Below are 21,910 nucleotides of genomic sequence, written 5' to 3' on the forward strand. Positions count from 1 at the left end.
AAGGTTTTTTTTAGTGTGAGAGCTGTGAAGTTGTGGAATTCCCTCCCCGAATCAGTCGTACTGGCTGATACATTATATAGCTTTAAGAAGGGGCTGGATGGATTCTTAGCAAGTGAGGGAATACAGGGTTATGGGAGATAGCTCTTAGTACAAGTTGATCCAGGGACTGGTCCGATTGCCATCTTGGAGTCAGGAACGAATTTCTTCCCCTCTGCGGCAAATTAGAGAGGCTTCAGATGGGTTTTTTTGCCTTCCTCTAGAATAGATCAACTAGAAGTTAGGCAGGTTATATATAGTCATTATGGTTGAACGTGATGGATGTATGTCTTTTTTCAACCCAACTTACTATGTTACTAATAAAACATTAATTAAACCCAATAGGATTGTTTTGCATCCAATAAGGATTATTTATATCTTGGGATCAATTACAAGGTACTGTTTTATTACTACAGAAAAAAAGGAAATTCAGTTTTAAAATTCTGTATTATTTGATTAAAATGGAGTCTATGGGAGACAGGCTTTCCATAATTTGGAGATTTCTGGATAATGGGTTTCCGGATAAGGGATCCCATACCTGTATTTAATAACGTATTGTTTTTTTAAAATATAAAAATTTCAAGAATCCTTTTTGCAAACTCGTATTGGCAATATAAATATGACTTTTGATCTAATGGGTAACTACAGCTAAGCAACACATTGCAACTAAACTTACTGTACAGCAGAGATCTCTGTTTGCTTCTCCAAATAAACATGTTTGGAACTTAGAGTTGGGCGATCAGCCGTGTGCAGACTTCTGAAGCTTCTGATGAATGTGTTTTGACTGGTACTGCGTGTTCGTAACAAACCTGTAATTGATTCAGGAGCACAGCCATTTGTGTACAGTAGTTCTCCCAAAATGTACCCAAAACCTTCTATTCATGCTGCCTGGCCAGTGAAAAGATCTGATAAATTAAGCTTCCAACCTGAGGCGCCTCAGAGGGAAAGAACTGAACAAAATCAGTTTTCTAGACTTCCTGGAATTATAGTTAGTGGAGATAGTCCAGTGCACTGCTCTCCTAATGCTTTGTATCCATTGACATTTTATCTAGGGATGCATTGAATGGTGGATTTAATCCTAGTTGTTTTTGCAGGATTTGGTTCGGATAGGTTAGTGTTTGGATTCGGTTAGACTGAACATTAAAAGTCATTTAGCTTTAAAGGAGTTGTTCACCTTTGTACAACACAAATCTAACAGTTCACATTAATAGAACAGAGATATTCACCTCAGAATCCTCCCTCTGCTGATCCTTCACTTCTGCACAGACCCTGTGCTTGGGGAGGGGGGGTCAGTGACCCCTATAAACACTACTGTAACTTTTTTGCTTCCTTATATGATTTCACGCAAAGTCCTGGCAGCAGACTTATCTCCTGTTGGCTGTGTCTCCTGTCAATCTGACATTGCTTTCTGTGACAGAGTGCTGTAAATCTAACATAAAAGTATCAGTGGCGTAAATAAGGCCCCTGCCAGTCACTGCGCCGCTGCATGCACTCGGAAGTGACTTCACTCAGCAGGGGGCCCACAAACACTAGTTACACCACTGAACAGTATGCTAGATTTATGATATGTTGACTCTGTTTGCTTATGCCATTGCAAGGGAGAAATTACCTTTAATGAGCAAAGCCTGGTCGTGATGATGTAAGCATATAGGAAGTTCTCAGTGTGTCAGGTTCCAATTAGGCCACTCCCAACCCTTTAGAAAACTGATCAAAGTTTTTTTTACTTTTTTTAATGGAAAATGAATTTTATAACACCCTGAGAGCATTTTTGGTATTTTAATAAACTTTGGACATTGAAGGTGAACAACCCCTTTAAGGACATCTAAAGGCATTTTTTTCCCTACAGTTTTGTGGGGAGTTTGTACAGTGGAGTGTTGGCTTGCTCTGTGAATACATTCTCTGTGGCCTGAGTTAATTCCCTCATGAAAGGTCCTGTGTATTATTCAAACACTACTGGGCCGTCAGTGTGTTATGGACTAAACATCCTCTGTGTTTGTTTTGTTGGTTCAGTTTATATAGTCCTTTGTATTTGTCATAAACAGGTGTCTCTCTAACATGTATAATTTCATAAACTTTCAGAATAAATGTGTATGTATATCAAGATGATTCCATATATATAATAAATAAATGCCCACACAAAGATGTTAAAGTGAAAGCTCTTTATTCCAGTATGATCTTTAGCTGGCCACACATTTGGTGGCCAGGCATGTCTGTATGATGGATGACCATCAGTATATATTTTTGGACTCTGAAAGGCTTTATCTGTAAATATGTACATCTTAAGGATGTGAGAAGCTGTAGAGAAGTCTGGTCACATAAAATCAAGAGGTGATTAATAGCACTTGTTTTATCGAACTTTAGTGAATCAGCCCCTATGTCTTTTTTAAATGGGACCTGTCACCACCCTAAGAAATAATTCCAAATTTGATATTGTGTATGTCAAGCAAAACAAACTTTACTTACACTATATAAATTATTTAAATCTTGTTTCCTTCAGTCTTGGAATTCACAATCACAGCAAGTGGGCAGCTGCCATTTTGTGGACACTGTTACTAATGCAAGCTTTGCATCATGCCAAAATCTTGTTAATGTGAGTGGAAACACCTCTATGCCTAAGACATAAAAAATTATAAATTTCTTTATAAAGGTTATGGATGTGTTAATAAAAAAGTAAATTGGGTTTCATGTTTAATTTGAAAAGGACTTTTACAGACTTTTACAGCTTTTTGTCTGTAGAGCATTTTTTTTTTCAAATACAATAACTCCACATAGCATAATACTATTAAAACTGTTATCAATAATATGTGCAGGATATTATAGCAGTTTTGTAGTTTTGACTTTGCTGGAAGCTGGACTTTAAAAATAGATTTGTGTAGGTGAAATGCTTAGTCCTATAGGGATTCCCCCACCCTCTGTCAGAAGGGATCTGTTCAATGTAGTCAGTTTAGTTTCTAACTTCTTAATGCAGAAGTTCCAATACATGTCATGTTTTATTTACAATGCACCTTATACTGATCATAGAAAAGGAAGTAAAACAAATGCAAATAATATGGTCTTCAATGAAAACAACTTGATTTTCAAAAGAAGAAGTAAATAGGTGGTTTGATTCAGAGGAATGATAATGAGAACGACAGTAATATTCATAAGTTATTGTGCGCAACTTTTGGGGAAGTTTGCTATTTTGTGCTGTAGTTGCCAAAAATTAGTCATGTTTCTTGAGAATGAAACACCTGCCATTTTCACCATTGTGTCATCAATAGGGGTAAGTCTAGTGACATTAAGCACTGAGTGATCCTTGGAAGGAATACAATCATTTATGTATAACCAGCTGCTTATGTGAACTGTACATAATTTTTAGGGCTTTCAAACTAAATGTGTGGCCTTGATGCAATATCGTCATTTGACTCCCTTACACAAATCTTTTCTATTGATAAGATTCTAATTAGAGGAGAATTGTGAATATTGACAGCCAGCATATTTGAAAAAACAAGCTAAGGTTTCCTTAGTCAGCATGTTGGTTTGTCTATTTTATTATTATTATTAACATTTATTTATAAAGCGCCAACATATTCTGCAGCGCTGTACAATAAGTGGGTGTCATACATTGGAGTAACATATAAAGCAATCAATAACCGATACAAGAGGTGAAGAGGGCCCTGCCCAAAAGAGCTTACAATCTACAGGTCAATGTTTATTCCTTCTACCTTTGCATCAGTCTAAAATGTGGTCCCATGAATGGAAAAACTAAATACAAAAGTAAAACCATAAAAATATTATGGGCTGTATTTAAATATGAACAAAATAGAGTACTGGAATTGATATACTTTCCACTGTATGCAGGAAGTGAAGCTGCAAATTATCAGTTCAGTAAGGAAAGCATGGATGCTCCTTATTAGCAAATGAGCTTAGCACTGCTTGTTTTCAGTGGAGGTATCCATTCTTATTTGTCATTGTCCATAGACTTTAGGGGTTTAATATCTTAGACCCCCAAAGAGCTACTGATTGAGAAGCCCAACCCACAAAATACAATATAAAGACTAACTGCCATCTTATTTTGTTTTCAGTTATGTCTATTTGTTAGTAAATACTGAATGTCCTAATGGGTCATTTACCACTGGGAAGTCAGTGTGTAAAGTGCATAAACCTCACAATCTGACAACGCTCTTGATTTTCTGTCCAAGATCTTAGTAAATTACTTGTATAATATTCAGGCAAGGCTGAGGTTGGAAGTCCTGATGCAACATGTGTAGTGTTGCTGAATATTTGACCACATCCTCTTTTGGGCCTACCTTTGTTTTGTCTTTTGTTACAAATGCAACAGTGCTATTGATTGACATTAATGTCATTGCATGTTCTCTTATTTACAGTTGGCATTGCATGGGTCAGTGCTTATGGCTGTTGTACACAGGAGTTTTGTGACCCACAGGAAATCTGCACTAATGCTATTCCTTTTACTAACATGTGCCTAATCACTGAAGAATGTGTTTGCCAGCAATAAGGCCAGATCACTGTATCTAAAGTGTTTTTCATGCGGTAATCTACATTATTAAAGGGAAAGGCATTTTCTGGAAATCTTTCACCCATGTAGCACAAATTTCCAGTGGGCAACAAATCTTCTCCCCTTATACAACCAGAGCAGGTACCCCATAGATTTTGATCAGAACAGCAGGACCTCCCCAATCTCCTCTAAATCTGCACCTTTTGTGAATGAGTGCTATCAAATCACTTTAAAATTGATTTCTTCTTGTGACATGTACCTGTTTTTTTCTTTTTATAGGCAATTTGAGATTATCAAATCTGTGTATCAACAAAGTCTTCCATGACCACAAAATGACCTTCAGACGTGTTTATCAGCATGAAGACTGTGTGTCGCATGACTAACCATTATATAATTGTTGGAAAATGTATATTAATAGAGAGAGGAATCATTTAAAGGTAAGTCTTTATTTGGATAAACTGAATCAAGCTTTTTTGGGCCTACAGATCTTTTGATTGTGTGCCGTCAGTTAGATACAGTCATTACCTTTTGTTCATCCACCCCCAGGTTTCCAGTATGTTTCCTCTTTCTGTCTCATCTTAAAACTTGCTTCACAGTTGCTGAACTTTTGATTTAAAAAAAGGTCAACACAGAGGCTTTGCAGGGCTCCTGGGGAAGCGATGATAGAATGCTGGTTGCATTTTCTAAAGAATTTGTGGAATTATGAAAACCAAGTACATTGTAAAAATGGCAAGTGTTTCAAGAGGGAAGTTTTCAAATAAAGTGTTGCTGATTTCTAAGAGTCTAAAATGTTTCTAATTGTACTCATAAAGATATATCCCCAATTGGCCACATTTCTGCACATGTCTAGTTGGTTACTAAAATGCTATTTTGCACATTATTACAGGTCTGGGATTTGTTATTGAATACTTGGGCCCTGGTGGTTGGAGGATAAGGGGACCCTCTATGGAGTACAATGCTTCAATGCAGTGTTTCTTAACCTTATTCTCGGGGATCCAAATTAGGAAGGACATTTAAAGCCACAGTTATGTGGCTTCTTTAGAGAACTTTTCTGTTCTAGGAGTAAGGTCACTTTTTCCAGAGGAAGAATGGATCCTAAACAGCATAAGGACACATTTTTTGGGTCCCAGCCCAAATAATAAGAATTTGTACCTACCTGGGCTTATTAAGATGCATAAACCACTATCTAAAATTCCAGAAATAAAAATAAATGTATTTTTTTCTACACAAATACCTGATTCTACAGATATGAAGAAATCCATAATACTCATACAAGGCATTTCCCAACATCCCTTAGACAATGTAGTGCAACCGTGCCAATGCCTTGTTTTATTGTGAAGTGATGGATTCTGAGACTCAAAGTCCCTCTGTTTTGCAGACACTCTGTGCATGATCCACTATGGAAGCAGAGTAAGGGAGGGATTGCTTTATATGTGAGGTTTTAAAGGGGATGGGGAATGGGTTCCCGTGAATAGAGATTAACTATCACGAGTTCCTTTTAGTCTGTGGAATCAGGTATGCTTGTGTTGAAAAAAAAATCATTTATATTTATTTATGAAAGTTTAGACAGCACTTGTGCATCTACATAAGCCCAACTCAATTTACTCATGCCAGAGAGGGGGTATATTATCCCTTTAAAGGAGAAGGAAATTTATTTTGGCATTTTACTGCTAATAGATTTGCCACATTAGTGCCACCTAGAACAATATATTTATTCTGCAGAAACCATTAACATACCTGAGTAAACAACTTTAGAAGCATTCTCCTTTTGCTTAAGATAGCAGCTGCCATTTTAGGTAGCTTCCTTCCTGCAGCCTCTAGCCGTTATAGCTGAGATGGAGTTCTTAGCATTCTGGTGGGAGGGGGAGGCAGGAGAGAGGAGAGAACTGCGAAGACTCTGGTCCCAGGAATTAAGGATGTTTCTGAGAGAGGAAGTAAGACACTGGAACATCATGTTTAGAAAAAAAGCAGAACAGAAGCAGCAATTAAATAACATGTAAATCCCTCACAAAAAATGAACGGCCTATTTGAAATCTTTCACTACCTGCCCCTCTGGTTGTTCAAAGGTTAATAGTAAGTCTGCAGCATTCCCTTAATCTTTTGGGATTCCTTCTCCTCCTCTAACTCACTCGCCCCTCCCTCAGGAATTTACTTTGGCTGTTGGCTACTGAGCATGCCCAGTTCTTCTTAGCTCAGGTTACTAAACACCCTCCAGCCAATGAAGAGATGGCATCACTGGTTTTGATAGAAACTCTGCTGTAGCTATGCACTCTTCTGAAGAAACATGTTGATGGGTCAGATGGAAAATGGCAGTTGGTTGAAAGTTGCTATTTGTTAGAGAAAAATATGATGATGCTGTCAAATGGAGGGGATACATGCAGTACAAATTATGCAGTTTGGGTGGGGCCATTTTTATACACGGTAGAAAAATGTAGGGTTTACATATCCTTTTAAATGTTATTCTTTTAATAGGAACCTGGAATTGGGTTTCCAGAAAATACATGCCATATTCATACTCCAAAATGTAAGATACATTTTTGGCATAATAGCCTGTTAGAGAGTTTATGAATGCTATATGTTTGTAAGTTCAGCTTCACTTAAAAAAAGTTTACATTGTACCATATATTTTTAAAATATATCTATTTATATGTATCCCTGGAAACAACTGCTGTATGCAATATTTTCTAAAGCAGTGGCTTTGTTCAAAATTATGTAAGGGGTGTACAAAATATGCAGATGAATTAAACACATGCAGCATATACACAGCATGCAGCCCCCCAGCTGATGTTTCGTGAATCCTATGATCACACTAAGAACATTTATGTTTCTATGTAACAAATAGTGACTCTGCAACTCCTTACTACTGGAATATATATATATCATTTATTTTTATAATTGATAATCTATACAAATATTGGGGACATGGTATTTGAAGAGATTAGCTCTTTACTCTCCTCTTTAGGGCAGTGTACCTAGAGGTGTTAAGTCACCCACAACAACCCCTTTGATGTTTATTTTTATTATTCTAAATAGAACAGTAAATGCTTCTTAGTGGAGAAGATCTGGAGCAAATTTGCACCTTTATTAAACTTGTACATTCTCCCCAAAGCAGTGCTAAATTTAAATTTATTTATTAGTCTAAATTAAATCAACAGAACAAGACTCGTATACATTTTTTCTTTATACAGGGAATGGAGTTGAAACTTTTCATAAAGGAGTGTTTTCTCACCTTGTGAGAAATAATCTCCAATGTTTACAGAAAAATTTAACAACTAAAATCCTCATTTCAGATTTCTCACAAGTTTTTTCTTGTCATTGTGGAAAGGAGACACTGAAGAAGGTGATGTGAAAACAAACAATTAGCGTTGTCAAAGGAACTGATGACTCATCTATAAACATAGCGATCTACAGATTTCGGTTTCGTAATCTTTTTAGGAATAATTTCGACTTTTTAAAAAACTGCTTTTTTATAAAGCGCACATCCGATTCTGTATACAAATTAGGTTTCTGTTTGACACAAGCGGTTGAAAGGATCTTGTCATGTACACAAAAAAAACATTTTTTGTGTTATTTCGTCGGACGCTATGCTTGCAGCCAGCATAAAAACCGCAGGCCCTCTGTTCATTTCAATTTCTGATGCACTGTAGCGGCATCTCAGTAAACGATCCACCCTTTATCACAAACAAATTAAATCTGACTCATTGACAGCTCAATATTTCAGTCATTGGGGCTCTTATTAGTCATTGTTGGCTTTGCAGATTATTTGGTGACTCAGATGAAGAAATGTGAATTACCTTGCTGAACATTGGCAGGAAGTGAGAGTTTTGAAACCTATTAAAAACGCAGACCACAGTTTCTCAATGGTATTTTTATCTTTTGAAGACTTTCAGTTTTGTACATTATGAAATGAGTTGTTGTCATTTGTACAGTATAGCCAGCCAACTTTATTTTAAAAGGTAAAGGATGATTGATAGCCACCATGTCTAGGAAGAGCTTCCACCTACTTTTAGCTTTAGCTAGATCTTTGCCATGGTTACCAGGTGCATTTACACCCTGGCAAAAGGGGGAGAATAGCTTGGTTCTGTTTTCTACTTACCTTTCAATATGGCATGTGGGGCTGGTGATTCATAACTAGCTTCATATATAAGTAGCTTTTAAAAAGGTTTTGAGGTGAAGTCCTTGTAAGTTACCACTGTTCTAAATAAATTGTCTCATTACTTTAGTGCAGCGAGAGGAGCTGATGAGAAAATTTGGAACTTCCTTCATAATGTTTAGGTTTTTACTGTATGTAGGTTTTTGTTTTTATTGTTGACCAACAATATGCCGTTATACAACCTTTTTTTGTTACTTGTCTTTTGAGTGTCACCCTTGACTGAGAACCTGGGACTGATTAATAATATGCAAAAGCACAAGTTAATTGGGTCTGTGTCCATTTATTAAAATGCATAACTTTTTTGTCTGTTTTTGGTATTACGCTAATGTTACTCTAAGCTTCTTACCCACATCAGATAAATACTTAGGGAAGTTGCCCAAAATGTCACCAGTTTTCCCCAATATATAGGTCACACAAGTCAGCAAGACTTTTACCTATGAGTAGAGCACAAGGATTTTCTTGCTGCCAATACAGTGTTTTTGTGAGCCAATGGGCTCCTAACCTACTTAGCCACACTGAGTGATTAGCTGTTTCTCCACTTCATCAAACAACCAGTTACAGTAAGCTTGTTCTGTCTTTAAGGTTTTATGGCACAGCAGCTTTTCTGATCAAATGATGGGGTAGGTGGTGATGGATGGATCTTAGGTTCCTGTAAACTGGAAGTGATTATATGTTTTAGATGTAACCCATTCAAAATAGCATCAAAATGCACATAATAGATTGAGGAATTATGTATATATGTACACATATAGTTATGTGTATAAATCTTTATAGGGTTTACAAGAATACATAGTATAAACACATTGATCACAGTATAGGCAAACTAAATACAAAGAGCTTACAAGTCTAAGGGGCTGATTTACTAACCCACGAATCCGACCCGAATTGGAAAACTTCCGACTTGAAAACGAACATTTTGCGACTTTTTCGTATGTTTTGCGATTTTTTCGGATTCTTTACGAATTTTTCGTTACCAATACGATTTTTGCGTAAAAACGCGAGTTTTTCGTATCCATTACGAAAGTTGCGTAAAAAGTTGCGCATTTTTCGTAGCGTTAAAACTTACGCGAAAAGTTGCGCATTTTTCGTAGCGTTAAAACTTACGCGAAACTTTGCACCTTTTAAGTTTTAACGCTACGAAAAATGCGCAACTTTTCGCGTAAGTTTTAACGCTACGAAAAATGCGCAACTTTTTACGCAACTTTCGTAATGGATACGAAAAACTCGCGTTTTTACGCAAAAATCGTATTGGTAACGAAAAATTCGTAAAGAATCCGAAAAAATCGCAAAACATACGAAAAAATCGCAAAATACCGATCATTACGAAGAAAACGCAATCGGACTCATTTCGACCTGTTCGTGGGTAAGTAAATCAGCCCCTAAATGTATTTCCTTACATATCACCAATTCTTTTATCACTTAAAGTTTCAGACATTAAAGCTTCATATTGTCCCGTGTAATACTGTTTTTTGGGAAATGATTTCAGCTTCACTACTGACATTTTATCTGTAGCTGCTTTTTGTGTGTATTCAACTTTGATGTCAAATATGCATATTTATTCCTGTAAGCAGCAGGAAGCGGAATAAGATGAATGCTTTACATTTGTGCTTTATGTGGATTCATACAGCTGGTGAGATAAATTCATATTATAGTATTGTCAGTGCATATGTTTAGGTTTGAATGCAAAGATTTGTTCATTTGGTTTAGGCATCTGATGACAACTAGTAACCAAAGTGGCTTAATCATCTCAATATTATGTTTCCTTGCAATTTACACCGTCCCGTCCCCCCCCCCTCCGTTCCCCAGCTAACTCTTGGTGCTAAAAACAGGGGCTAAGGGCATAAGTGCAAAATCCCTTAAGGACATGTCAACCCAAAAAAATGAATTTTTGCCTAATAAAAGATAATATAATTCTAAGAAACTTTCCAATATGTATTTATTATTTTTTTAGTGATTAAAAAGTTTTTTTTAAATGTAATAGCTATTGAAATCAGCATTTGCTGCTTTCCTGTTAATGACTTTTAACAATGTTGCAAAAGTCTCCTCCAGCAAGACAGGTCTGTCAGTCTGCTGCCTTGTGTTACATTGTTGCAAGAGTCAGAGCCACCAGTGCTGCCTTGTGTTACATTGTTTCAAGAGTCAGAGCACCAGGGCAGAGAATAGAAAAGGCAACAGTGTTTTTCATATACAAATAACAAAAAAAAAACAAAGTTGCCAATGCAAAGTTGATTAGAATTATGTTTTCTTTTATTAGGCAAAATTTTATTTCTGGGTTGACTTGTCCTTTAACCTGTTAATGCATGCATGGTAGTGTGCTATATAGGTAGCAGAGTGGGAGTGGATAAGGCGGCATGCCTAGGGCAGCACTGGATATATTCTGTTCTGGGGCTGCGAACACTTGTGATTTGCAAAAATTTATTTTTGCAAGCAGCAGAAATCAGCCAAATCCTGGATTTGGTGCATATCTGCATAGAAGCACCCACATTCAGTAGTTTCTCAGGTTCCTGAATCTGACTACAGCAAGCAGCTAGTGCCCATTTTTGGGTGAGGAATGAATGAAAATAATCTGTTCTGTCAGTTTTAGCCAATTCCAGTAGACAACAGTGTGGTTTTCTAGGGGTGAAAAAATGTGGAGGGCAAAACATAAAACTGTTGTGGACATTATGGTTCTCTAACCATCAAACAGTTGTTTAATTTCCAGCTCACCCTGACAGCAGTAGAAGGTATAACTGTGTGGAAATGACAGCCTTATATTTGTTATTCATTTGCTTTTGAATATTGCATTTCCTATGAATAATCTCTCTGCAGGACACTTAGCTAAACAACTGTTTTTGTTTAACCAAAAAACCTTATTGTGATCACTTGGAACAATTTGTGGCTTTATCAAACAATTCTTATTTTATTCTACTCATTGACCAAATACCAACATACAGTAACCTCATTTGGCCCACAGTATAATGAGTCAGAGAAAAAGTGAGCTTTGCATTTATCCATTCTGCTTTGTGACACACAGGAAAGTCATTTTCTTTTATTTTTCCAAGTGCAGACACCCAATGCCAGGCCTACAGCAATTTTCCCATCTTTTTATATTTTATACTGCTTGTGCACTACATACAGTGCTATTTGTGTGAGCTGCTATCCATGAGTCACATCAAAGAGGTTTATTTACTGCTAGTCATATCTTCCACTGTGGACATTTCTGGTACCTGATTTATTTATACATTGAAGGAATTAGAACACTGTCTACTTAACACCCATGCTATGCAAACCTCTACTTTTTAGACACTCATACCTAAGATCCAGCACAGGTTATTACTGTTACTGAAATATCCCAGATTTTCAAAACTGACCATCTGCATATTAATGCTTCTATCTGCCAATGGCAAGAAAACAATTGGTCTTATTCTGTTTGTTAGATATCAATAGAGCTGTTTGAGGGGATACCAACCAGGGCCCTAGTGTAGCACCATACAGCCACCAACAGCATTACTGTGTTTTGCCTTAGGCTCTTTCAACCAGTCAAGTCTTTTAGGTTATTAAAATATAAAATTGCAACACAGAATTGTTGCAATTACATTATTAATGAATGGTAAACATGGTGCATTGTGCCAAGCTAGAGCAAGTGTCATAATACCCCCCCTGAAAGAAAAGGAAGGTATAGAAGAAAAGGTAGAGGGTTGCTTGGGGAGAGTTTTGGGCCATAGTGGAGTTTCCCAGTTACATGTTACTACAGTACATAGCAATTATAACTTTGATAACACCATTCCTGTCATTTCCTATAAAACCCTGACTCAAAATGATAATGACAAATATCAAAGATTTTCTATGAATGCTACATATTTTCCTGAACTACTCTCTATGTTCATACATCAGAATTGAAGAGAAAAGCACAAAACTTTTTTTTTTTTTTTACTTTCAGCATATCGAATTAATATGCTTTTATTCTTTTGATAGAGTCAGTTAAAGGAACAGTAACACCAAAAAATGAAACTGTATAAAAGTAACTAAAATATAATGTGCTCCTGCCCTGCACTGGTAAAAGTTGTGTATTTGCTTCAGAAAGTCTACTATAATTTATATAAATAAGCTGCTATGTAGCCATGGAGGCAGCCATTCAAAGGAGAAAAGGCACAGGCACATAGCAGATAACAGATAAAACACTATTGTATTCTAAAGAACTTATCTGTTATCTGCTATGTAACCTGTGCCTTTTCTCCTTTTTTCCAGCTTGAATGGCTGCCCCCCATGGCTACACAGCAGCTTATTATATAAATTATAGTAGTGTTACTGTAGCAAACACACCAGTTTTACCAGTGCAGGGAAACAGTGCATTATATTTTTATTACTTTAAAGCTCTTTCATTTTTTGGTGTTACTGTTCCTTTAAAGGGGAACTCCAAAATTTTTTTTTTTGCATTAGAAAGAAAACTTAATTCTAAGCAACAATAGGAATTAATATTTTTAGTAGTTTCAAATATTCATGTAATTACTGTTGAAAGGAGTATAGGTTAAATTTTTTATTTGCTAAGCTGCAGCTTCTGGCTTTTAAAACAATGTGTTTAGCTCTCCATCTCTGGCCACGGGTAGGATGTTGCAGTAACAAAAAAGAGGTAAGGGATGGAAGGAGTCTTTACTATTTAACAATTCAAAAGCAGTACATTTTTTAAACATTAGGAAAACTGATAGGTATACCATTAAGCATTAGCTGTACTCCTTTTGAAATATAAATTAAAAAATTTACAAATTTGCACACTTTGTAATGTTCCCTTTTGCTTTTATTAATGCCATTTTATTTATAGAAGTATCTCATGTCCAAGCTTTGAGCATTGGCTTTACCCCTTTTGTTGGGACACGGTATGACTAAGTTTTCAAAGTCTATGTATGGTAGAGAAAGGGAGAGAGGTGACGTGAACCTACTAAACTTAACATGCGGGTCCGTCAATCACACCTTCCAAGAAACCAGTGACACTGAAAAAAGAATCTCCTATCATTTTCTTCTGCCATCCAATTGCTGACGTCTATGCTGTAATTTCATCTTGTCCATCCCTTTTTGCTGCATGTCGTAGACCTTAAAGTGCATCTTCTTTTCACTTATTAAAACACAGGCAGTAAATGACATTTGGTGTGGTAGGGGAAGTGTGTGGGATTGTAGCAAATAGAACACTTAGGCATATATTTAATTCAGTGACTTTTGGCTTACGTTAATCAGTTATTGCAAAACTTCCCTTCGATTTACTGACATGTGATGCAAATGCCTTCACTAAAAATCTGAATTGATAGTACAGAATGATGTGCACTGTGATGCACAATCCAGAAACCACTGTCCTATCTGTGTAAGGAAAGATAAGGAAAATGTTGCCAGCTCTGCACATAAGAGTTCTTTTCATAATACTTTATATAGTATAAATAGAAGTGTTAACTCTCTAGATTTGGTGTTGGTTGTTTTTCAGAATGGTACAATATATCCATACTTCATTCACACTCATAGCGTCCTGATTTAAACTGTCCCAATAAGTTATTCTATTGCTTGTGTTCTCAGCACTTGCAATCTTTCGAAATACAAGTGCTAACATTTTGCCCACTTTAGCAGAAATGCTGTTTTCCTTCTGTTCTGTTACGCCTCCTACATGTGCCTGCACCCGAATGAATGAGATACGCTTGGGTGCAGGCGCACTTAGCCGTTATACGCATGAAAACGCGAGATAATGCAAAGTCTCCTGCGCCAGCACCCGAGCAAATCTCATTCATTCCGGTTCAGGCACATGTAGGAGGTGTAGGGAGGCGTATGTTGGAGGCGTATGTTTGAGGCGTAGGGCGAATTTTCAGCAAACGCTTTTCCGCTTGCTGAAGATATCCACCCTACACCTCGTGTGGCATTAGCCTAAGCTAAACACATGGGGGCCCATTCATTAAAGTCTGAATGAGTACGAATGGAAAAAAAATGTATGTTTTCTAACTTTTAGAACTGTGCGTATTTTCTGCTATTTTTTCATTAATTTCCGTTAATTTTTTCGTAATTTGCGGCAATTTGTGCGACAAAATCATATTTGTACGAAAGTTTTGTTATTCATTCAAGCTTTGGTATCGTGACTTTCCTTTGGCCAGGTTGGAGCTGGAGTCATATGGGAGGCTTCCAAAAATATGCACTGAAGGTTCAAAGTCAGAAAGTTTTTCATGCCGTTTATGATTGTTTGGATACGAAAATTTCTGAACTTTCGGATTGTACCACAATATTTTCGTACGACCATGATGCTAATTTTTGCACAATTAACGCACATCAGAAATTTTCGTATTTCATCCAATTTTTTCGAAATGTACTTTTAAAAGTCCGAAATTCGGACTTTCATAAATCAGCCCCATGGAGTTATGTTATAAAAGGTGCAAAGTTTGCAGATAGGCTAATCACACATAGTAACCATTCAGCAGTAGCATTTACTGGTTACCAGACATCTTATTTGTTTCTATGGGTTACTGCACCTTTTCAACTTCATCGTAGGAAAATGTGAAAGAAGACATTTCCTTGTGATTAAGCAGAATTGATGCGAGTAATGTAATTTTATTTGTGGTAATAATAATGTTAGCAAAAGGGATGGCAATTTTTGGGAGATTTTTCGGCTACTTTAGCACAGTTTTAATCTTGGTCAGCAGATTTTTTCCTGCATCTGAAAGAACTGTGTCTTCCTAGTTAAGAAAATGGAGCAATCTATTTTCTCAGGCTTGTGTGATTACATTCTTTATGATGGTTTGATAAAGAGGAACAGAATGTAAGATCAATGGAAAGAGTCCTTTACATGTCTGTAATTGGATATGCCTAGCAGACCTACAATGTATTGTCTCATAGATTATGTAAGTCCTGTGGCTCTCTTTTTGCAGTGAATTAAAGTTAATACCCAGGTTTTTTTTTAACATAAAGTAATGACTGCTGAACAACATATTAATGTTACTGCCTGAAACATGCTTTTTATGGCTTGGCAAAAAAGGTAGAGTACAGAAGTACAAATCATCTGAAAACTGGTAGCAGTTTCCCCACCCCACCCCCCATGTACCACGAGTGTACAAATGTAGCATGGTGCAAACATGTCATGAATACTGATTAAGCTACACACGGTATCGAGATTTTTTTTTCATGGCCAGAATTTCAATACTCTTCCTTTGGTACTTAGTATGCAAGTGTCCAAGTGCAAGTCAGAAGACAGACAGGTGTATTCATTGCATAGCATCAGGTCATTTCAGGAAGGTCACACTGGAGCAAAGCATGATGATTGGTACAATCTGTGTGGTGGGCTGTGGATACATTAATAAGGATTTATTAAAGACAAAAGAGTGTTAGTGAATGCAACATTATTGCAAATACAACTGCAGTACTGGTTGAAAAACACCCACCGACCAAGTCAAACACACATTCCTTTAGCTGTTGTGAACTTCCATAGCCTTTGGTTGCTGCTTTTATATCTGCTGGAGTGTCGAGAGAGACAGCTACATCCCTGATTTACATGCTATTTATTCTCTTTAAAGCCCCGAACACTAAGCACTGATAAGGAGGCAAATTCTATCATTCTGTTGGAAGACGTTTCAGATGACTGCTTGTCTGTTGTTCTCACCTCATTAAATTACACAGCATATTCTGAAACTGGCTCTCCAATAAATCTCAGACGTGACAGGCAGTGTTCACAAGCTGGTTTTCTGTCATTGTCCTTGACACTTGTCTACATCAACATGTTGTGCTACAGATAAGTCAGCATTTACTGCCAGCTCCAGTTATTAAAGCGGCACCGGGGGGGAAAAATAGACAACCCCTTGGATGAGAAGCAGCTACAAAGAAAAATGTCTATGGTATCTAAGAGGTTAAGGCGTTAGCTCTAATATATGTTTAATATGTTTGTTGTCCAGTTTTCATAGTTGCAACATAGTTGCCAATTTTCTACTGGACAGTAAAATGACCATGAATTATAATATTACTATATAAGATATATCCATATTTACATAAAAGGCAAAATAGACATCGTGTTACCAGAATAAAACAGGCTGTAAGAAAAAAAAATGGTAGTAAAAATTATAATGTGATTATTATTGATTTATTTATCATGCCCTGATTAAAGGAATTTAAAGGGTGCGCATGATTTCAAGATGAAAGGCTAAAACAAAATAAACAGGTGACAAGGCCTGCATAAAAATATAAATCCAATTTTGTAATAAAATAGGGATTTGCTTTTTACAAATAGTAACTGGGTTTTGTAATAACAATCTTGCAATTTTGGAATAGAAATAAATACATTTGCAATAAAAAATGACTACACAAAAACGTCTGCCCTAAGTTATTTGCATTGTGTAAAAATAAATATACTGGCATAGATATACAGAGGAACGAAGCAGAATTCAGAATTCAGTTCATCAGGTGCAAATGAGTTGCATGTGTAAATGTGGTGCATAGAGGGTACCCTGACAGTAAAATCTCCTTAAGACAGGTGTTCATTTCAGGGATCCCTTGTGCTCCTTGGCACAATTTATCAGAGGGTACTCTGGTTTCCTCCCACACTCCAAAATCATAGGCAGGCTAATTGATAGAGGCTTTAGATTATAAGCTCCACCATGGCAGTGACTGATGAACATTCTCTGTACAGGAACATCTCAGAAACGCATCTCTGTGAGTAACATATACATGCACAACTTTGTGCTTTGACATGGGCCCAACATTGTTATAGCAACAGGACCGAAGAGCTCATTTACAAATACAAACTGAATGGCAAAGCACCTAACAGCTATTCACAGAGGTGTTTTCACATATACAGCCCCAATTTGACTTGCTCTTAGCAACAATGCACTGGTTCCTTTGATTCATTTTTAGAGGATGCAAAGTACATGGTTGCAAGGGGCAACCTCTGTTTGCATCTAGTGATTCATACACTAATGCCATTCAAAACCATGGTATTTGCAAGGAAACTGGCACTGCAATTCATGCATGATTTATAGGTGCTCATTTGCAGTTATGCCCAAATTTAGAAAAACACTGTAGAGGTAAATTGTATGCAGGTTGGCAACTAGCGAATTGCTCTTGCATTCCGTCTGATTATTTTTCTTACAATGTATTATAGAGGCAGTTTTACAGCATCTCATTTTTTATCCAGTCATGTCAGTCTGAGGATTTGAGAGAGCATTCAAATTGGGTTTTTCTAAACACAGCAATTTATTGCATTTATCGAGCCAAAATAAAATGGAGACTGCCTTCCATAAAATATATTGTCTCATTGTCTTATCCTGTTTTACATCCAATGACTAGAAATTATGAACTTGCATGTATAAAAAATTAAGATGTTAAGCCATAGTGAATGGACCAGGCCCTTGTTAAAATTCAAAAGCCCTGTAATTTACATATGCTGGTTAATCTGGATATGTGCAACAGTTTAGGAATGTTGTAGACTCTTGCATATCTTTTATTAACATTTCCCTATGTGCTTATTATGCCGTGCATGCCATGCTGGTCAGTTTTGGCTAATGTTGCTAAATATAAAGCCTTTGATAAGTTCCAGTTTCTGACGATGCTGGTAAAGGTAGACAACAAGGACCACTTTGAAGAGCAGTTACTAGTAAGTGTTTCCTTCAAAACATGTATTTATGTTGGTTGTTGCCTTTGTGTCTATATATTGTTGTGGTAGCGCCAACGTAACTTAAGATCATCTTAGTATATATCCCTTAGTTTATATTGTCTCTTTGATCCAGCTGGAAGTTCTCTAAAAATTTTCATTTTTGACCTTTTCTAAAATACTGGCCATTACCTTGTAATTAGGATTTTAGAAATTTTATTCCATTAAACTGCATGTGCTTGTCACTTCTTTGCAATCAGCCTTGAGAATCAGTTCATTAGTTTTACATTTTGAGCAAGTTTTCTTGCTCTGACATGTTTAATCTTTAACCCTCTGTCATTTCTTCCTACTAAAAGCAAAAGCAATGGGGAAGCCATGGTTACTATGGCAGCATCTCTATCTCTGCTTGCATTTCAGTGTGCGTGTACTCAATTCAACAAATAGCTCAGAACATCGGTTATTGTAGTTTCTACTGAACCAATGTGAACCACTTAAATTCACCTTTTTTTGCTAAATATGTTTCTGGTTACTTATTTCTTTTCTAAATCTGGATTAACTGAAGGACTCCTAAAGTGCCCCACAGATATACAAATCACCATACTGAGAGCAGCATTATACAAGGTTGAATGAAGGTCATAGCACAAATAATGAAAGATGCAGGTTCTACAGAAATGGCTGCCTGGGAAATGAAACTGAATGCCCTCTTCAGCATTACACTATTACTCCAAATTATTTATATGATATAATATATATGTATTTATGTGTGTGTATTATAATAGAAAGAGTGCCGTGCACACACATGATACAAAAGAAAAAACATTTTTATTGAAAATTCCAACGTTTCAAGCATGACCAGTGCTCTTCCCCAGGGACAAACCAACAGACCATATCCCAACACCCACAATAAATACCCCCACCACATAAAATTGCACCAAAAAACGGCCACAGTAACCATGGCAACCAGTGGACACAAACCCAACACAACCAGAAATGGATAAATTCAAGTGTCAACATTATATATATATATATATATATATTTGGTACTTAAAATTGTAAGCAAAACTAGGGCAGGGACTAACATGAATGATGTGTCTATAAAGCTCCGTGTTAAGGTATCATTGCTAAATAACAGGTAATAAATAGTACTAAATGCTACCAAACCCTACACATAAGGTTTGTACAGATACTATAGAATGCCAGAATCCTTATTTGCAAATATAATTTTAATCACTGTTGTTTAACAGTCCAAATATAGTGTTTTGTAACATATGCAATAATGGGAAAGGGCATTAGCAATGGACAGAAGTGTCTTAAAGAATAACCAAAAAAACAATTTAACAATTATGCAGTACAAACCTGCACTAATTGATAACACATTCAAATTCATACTTTTAGAAGGCTCATAATTTAAAAACCACAGATAGACAGATGTACATGAAAATTGATGCTAGCTGTGATTGTGTAATTCCAATACTGGAAGTAAACAAAATTTCTATTATTTCTATAGTGTAAGTGAAGCTTATTTTGCTTGACAAACACAATAGAAAATTATTTGGATTTTTTTCTTAGGGGGACAGGTCCAATAGATTTGTTTTGCCTCCTGTAAGGATTAATTATATCTTAGTTGGGATCAATTACAGTGTTTTAGTATTACATAGAAAAAGGAAATCACTTTGAAATATTAGAATTATTTGATTAAAATGGAGTCTCTGTATAATGGCCCTCCCATAATTCAGAACTTTCTGGATAATGGGTCACCGGATAATGGATCCTACACCTGAACATCTTCTCACATAAGCACACATAATGGTGTAAACCCTAATATATTATTTACAGAGATAACAAGTGATAATATTAAGATTAGAAAGGGTTGTTATAAACCAGCAGAGTGAAATGTACAAAGTAGCAAAGTACTTTTTTCAAAATATGGTTATCTAGTAGAATCCCATGATTAAAGCCTCAAAGTGTTTATTAATGTTACACTTTGATGCCCTATGGACTCAACCATGTGGAGCCCTCTCCATGACAAAAAGAGTATCAGCCACCAACCTCTCCCTTGGTACAAACATACATTTTCTGATCCCTTTTTTAATGTTATTGATTTTTTCTGTATTTTGTCCAGCTGCATTGTAACAATCTAATGGCCAAAAATAATTCACATATTCACAACAATGTAGTTTTGTTTTTTTATGGTTGTTTTATGGTCGGTGACGATATTGTAAATTGCTTAATATTGTTTGATCTTAAGGTCCATAAATGTTTTATTGGTATATTGTACATATTGGTTGATTATTGTCTAAATGAATCAAAACCAGAAAGAACAAGAAGGAAAAAAGACAGTTCTCATTTGAGATAAAATGTAAATAAATTCCTGGTTGTTAACCATTTAGGGAAAATGTTATTTGTGATACAAAAAAACAGCAACAAACTACTGAACTTTTAAAATATGTAATTGTAGGAAATCTGATAAAGAGCACTGTTAACGCTTGTATTAAAAAAATAAATCAGGATCATAAATGTGCTGCATTTTTGGATCTGTCCATTAATTGACTAAGTTATATGCCTGAGAGTTTAGAGTCATAAAAATATGCTGATTTATGCAAGAGCTGATCATCCCCACAGGTAGCAATTTTACCATAAATGTGACTTTGCAATGGACACTGAAATAAATTGCCACAGAAAGCTTAAGGCTATGAATCATTGTTTTCTTCTTGCATCCTGACTAGTTTTCAGATTCCCACATTCTACATAGTTAAAGTGAAAATCCTGCAGGGAACTGTAACTTACCCATCAGACAGAAATGTCCTACCTGATCTCAAGCTAGAGACCTGAATTTGATTCCCTGTGGCTACTCCTTTTCAAGGGACACAAGTTCCATGGCAGAAATAAATATATATATCCTTTTCCTATATGGCCCTACATTACTAACATGAACAAACAGAGAGAAACAAATAGAGATACATTTCTACTGCCAGAATCCTTGACAGTACCCAAGTACTTTTCTCAAATTTATCAACATGCAGCACGAGCCAAACCAACAGGCATTGGGTGGCTACCTGATGGCCTCAGACTGCACTAGCAATCAAATCAAAGAAGAAGTGGTTTTTTGCCCCAACAGCATAATGGTAGGAATGATTAGGGGATTTGAAAGAATATATCCTTTTAATTTTCATACGACCAATAAGACTGCTCATATAGTTAATTTTATAAACATTAAGGTATTGCCTTGGAATCTTGTTCAAGAGATGTTGATATTATTATCAGCAACAGTCGCTATATATAGTCGCTATATCCCTTGACTATTGTTACTCAGGACCTTGGGTCCTTAAGATTAGGGGTCTTACTGTTGTGTGGATCTCCATAATGCAGTCTACTAAAAGAAAAAACAATAAATTAAACCCAAAACATGTCATGCCTCCCTTGGTACAAACATACATTTTCCGATCCCTTTTTTAATTTTATTGATTTTTTCTGTTTTTTGTCCAGCTGCATTATAATCCAATAAGGATTTATTATATCTTAGTTATGATCACGTACAATACACTGTTTTATTATTACATGGAAAAGGGTAATCATTTTAAAAAAACAAACAAACAATTTTTTAGAATGTAGTCTATGGGAGATGGCCTTCCTGTAATTTAGA

General features: G+C 36.2%; 1 protein-coding gene across 2 annotated transcripts in view; it reads left to right on the forward strand.

Annotated features, from left to right (window-relative positions):
* bach2 (BTB domain and CNC homolog 2) overlaps positions 1-21,910 on the forward strand; it is a 169,529-nt gene that overhangs the window by 83,538 nt on the left and 64,081 nt on the right. For both annotated transcript variants that reach the window (XM_002940313.5, XM_018094330.2), the window contains one exon: positions 4,814-4,971. In XM_002940313.5, coding sequence (XP_002940359.1) covers positions 4,939-4,971 — 33 coding nt within the window. In that variant the 5' untranslated portion in view covers positions 4,814-4,938. The remainder of the gene's footprint in view (positions 1-4,813; positions 4,972-21,910) is intronic.

This window comes from Xenopus tropicalis, chromosome 5, assembly GCF_000004195.4.
Source record: "Xenopus tropicalis strain Nigerian chromosome 5, UCB_Xtro_10.0, whole genome shotgun sequence".
In the NCBI taxonomy this organism is placed as follows: Eukaryota; Metazoa; Chordata; class Amphibia; order Anura; family Pipidae; genus Xenopus; species Xenopus tropicalis.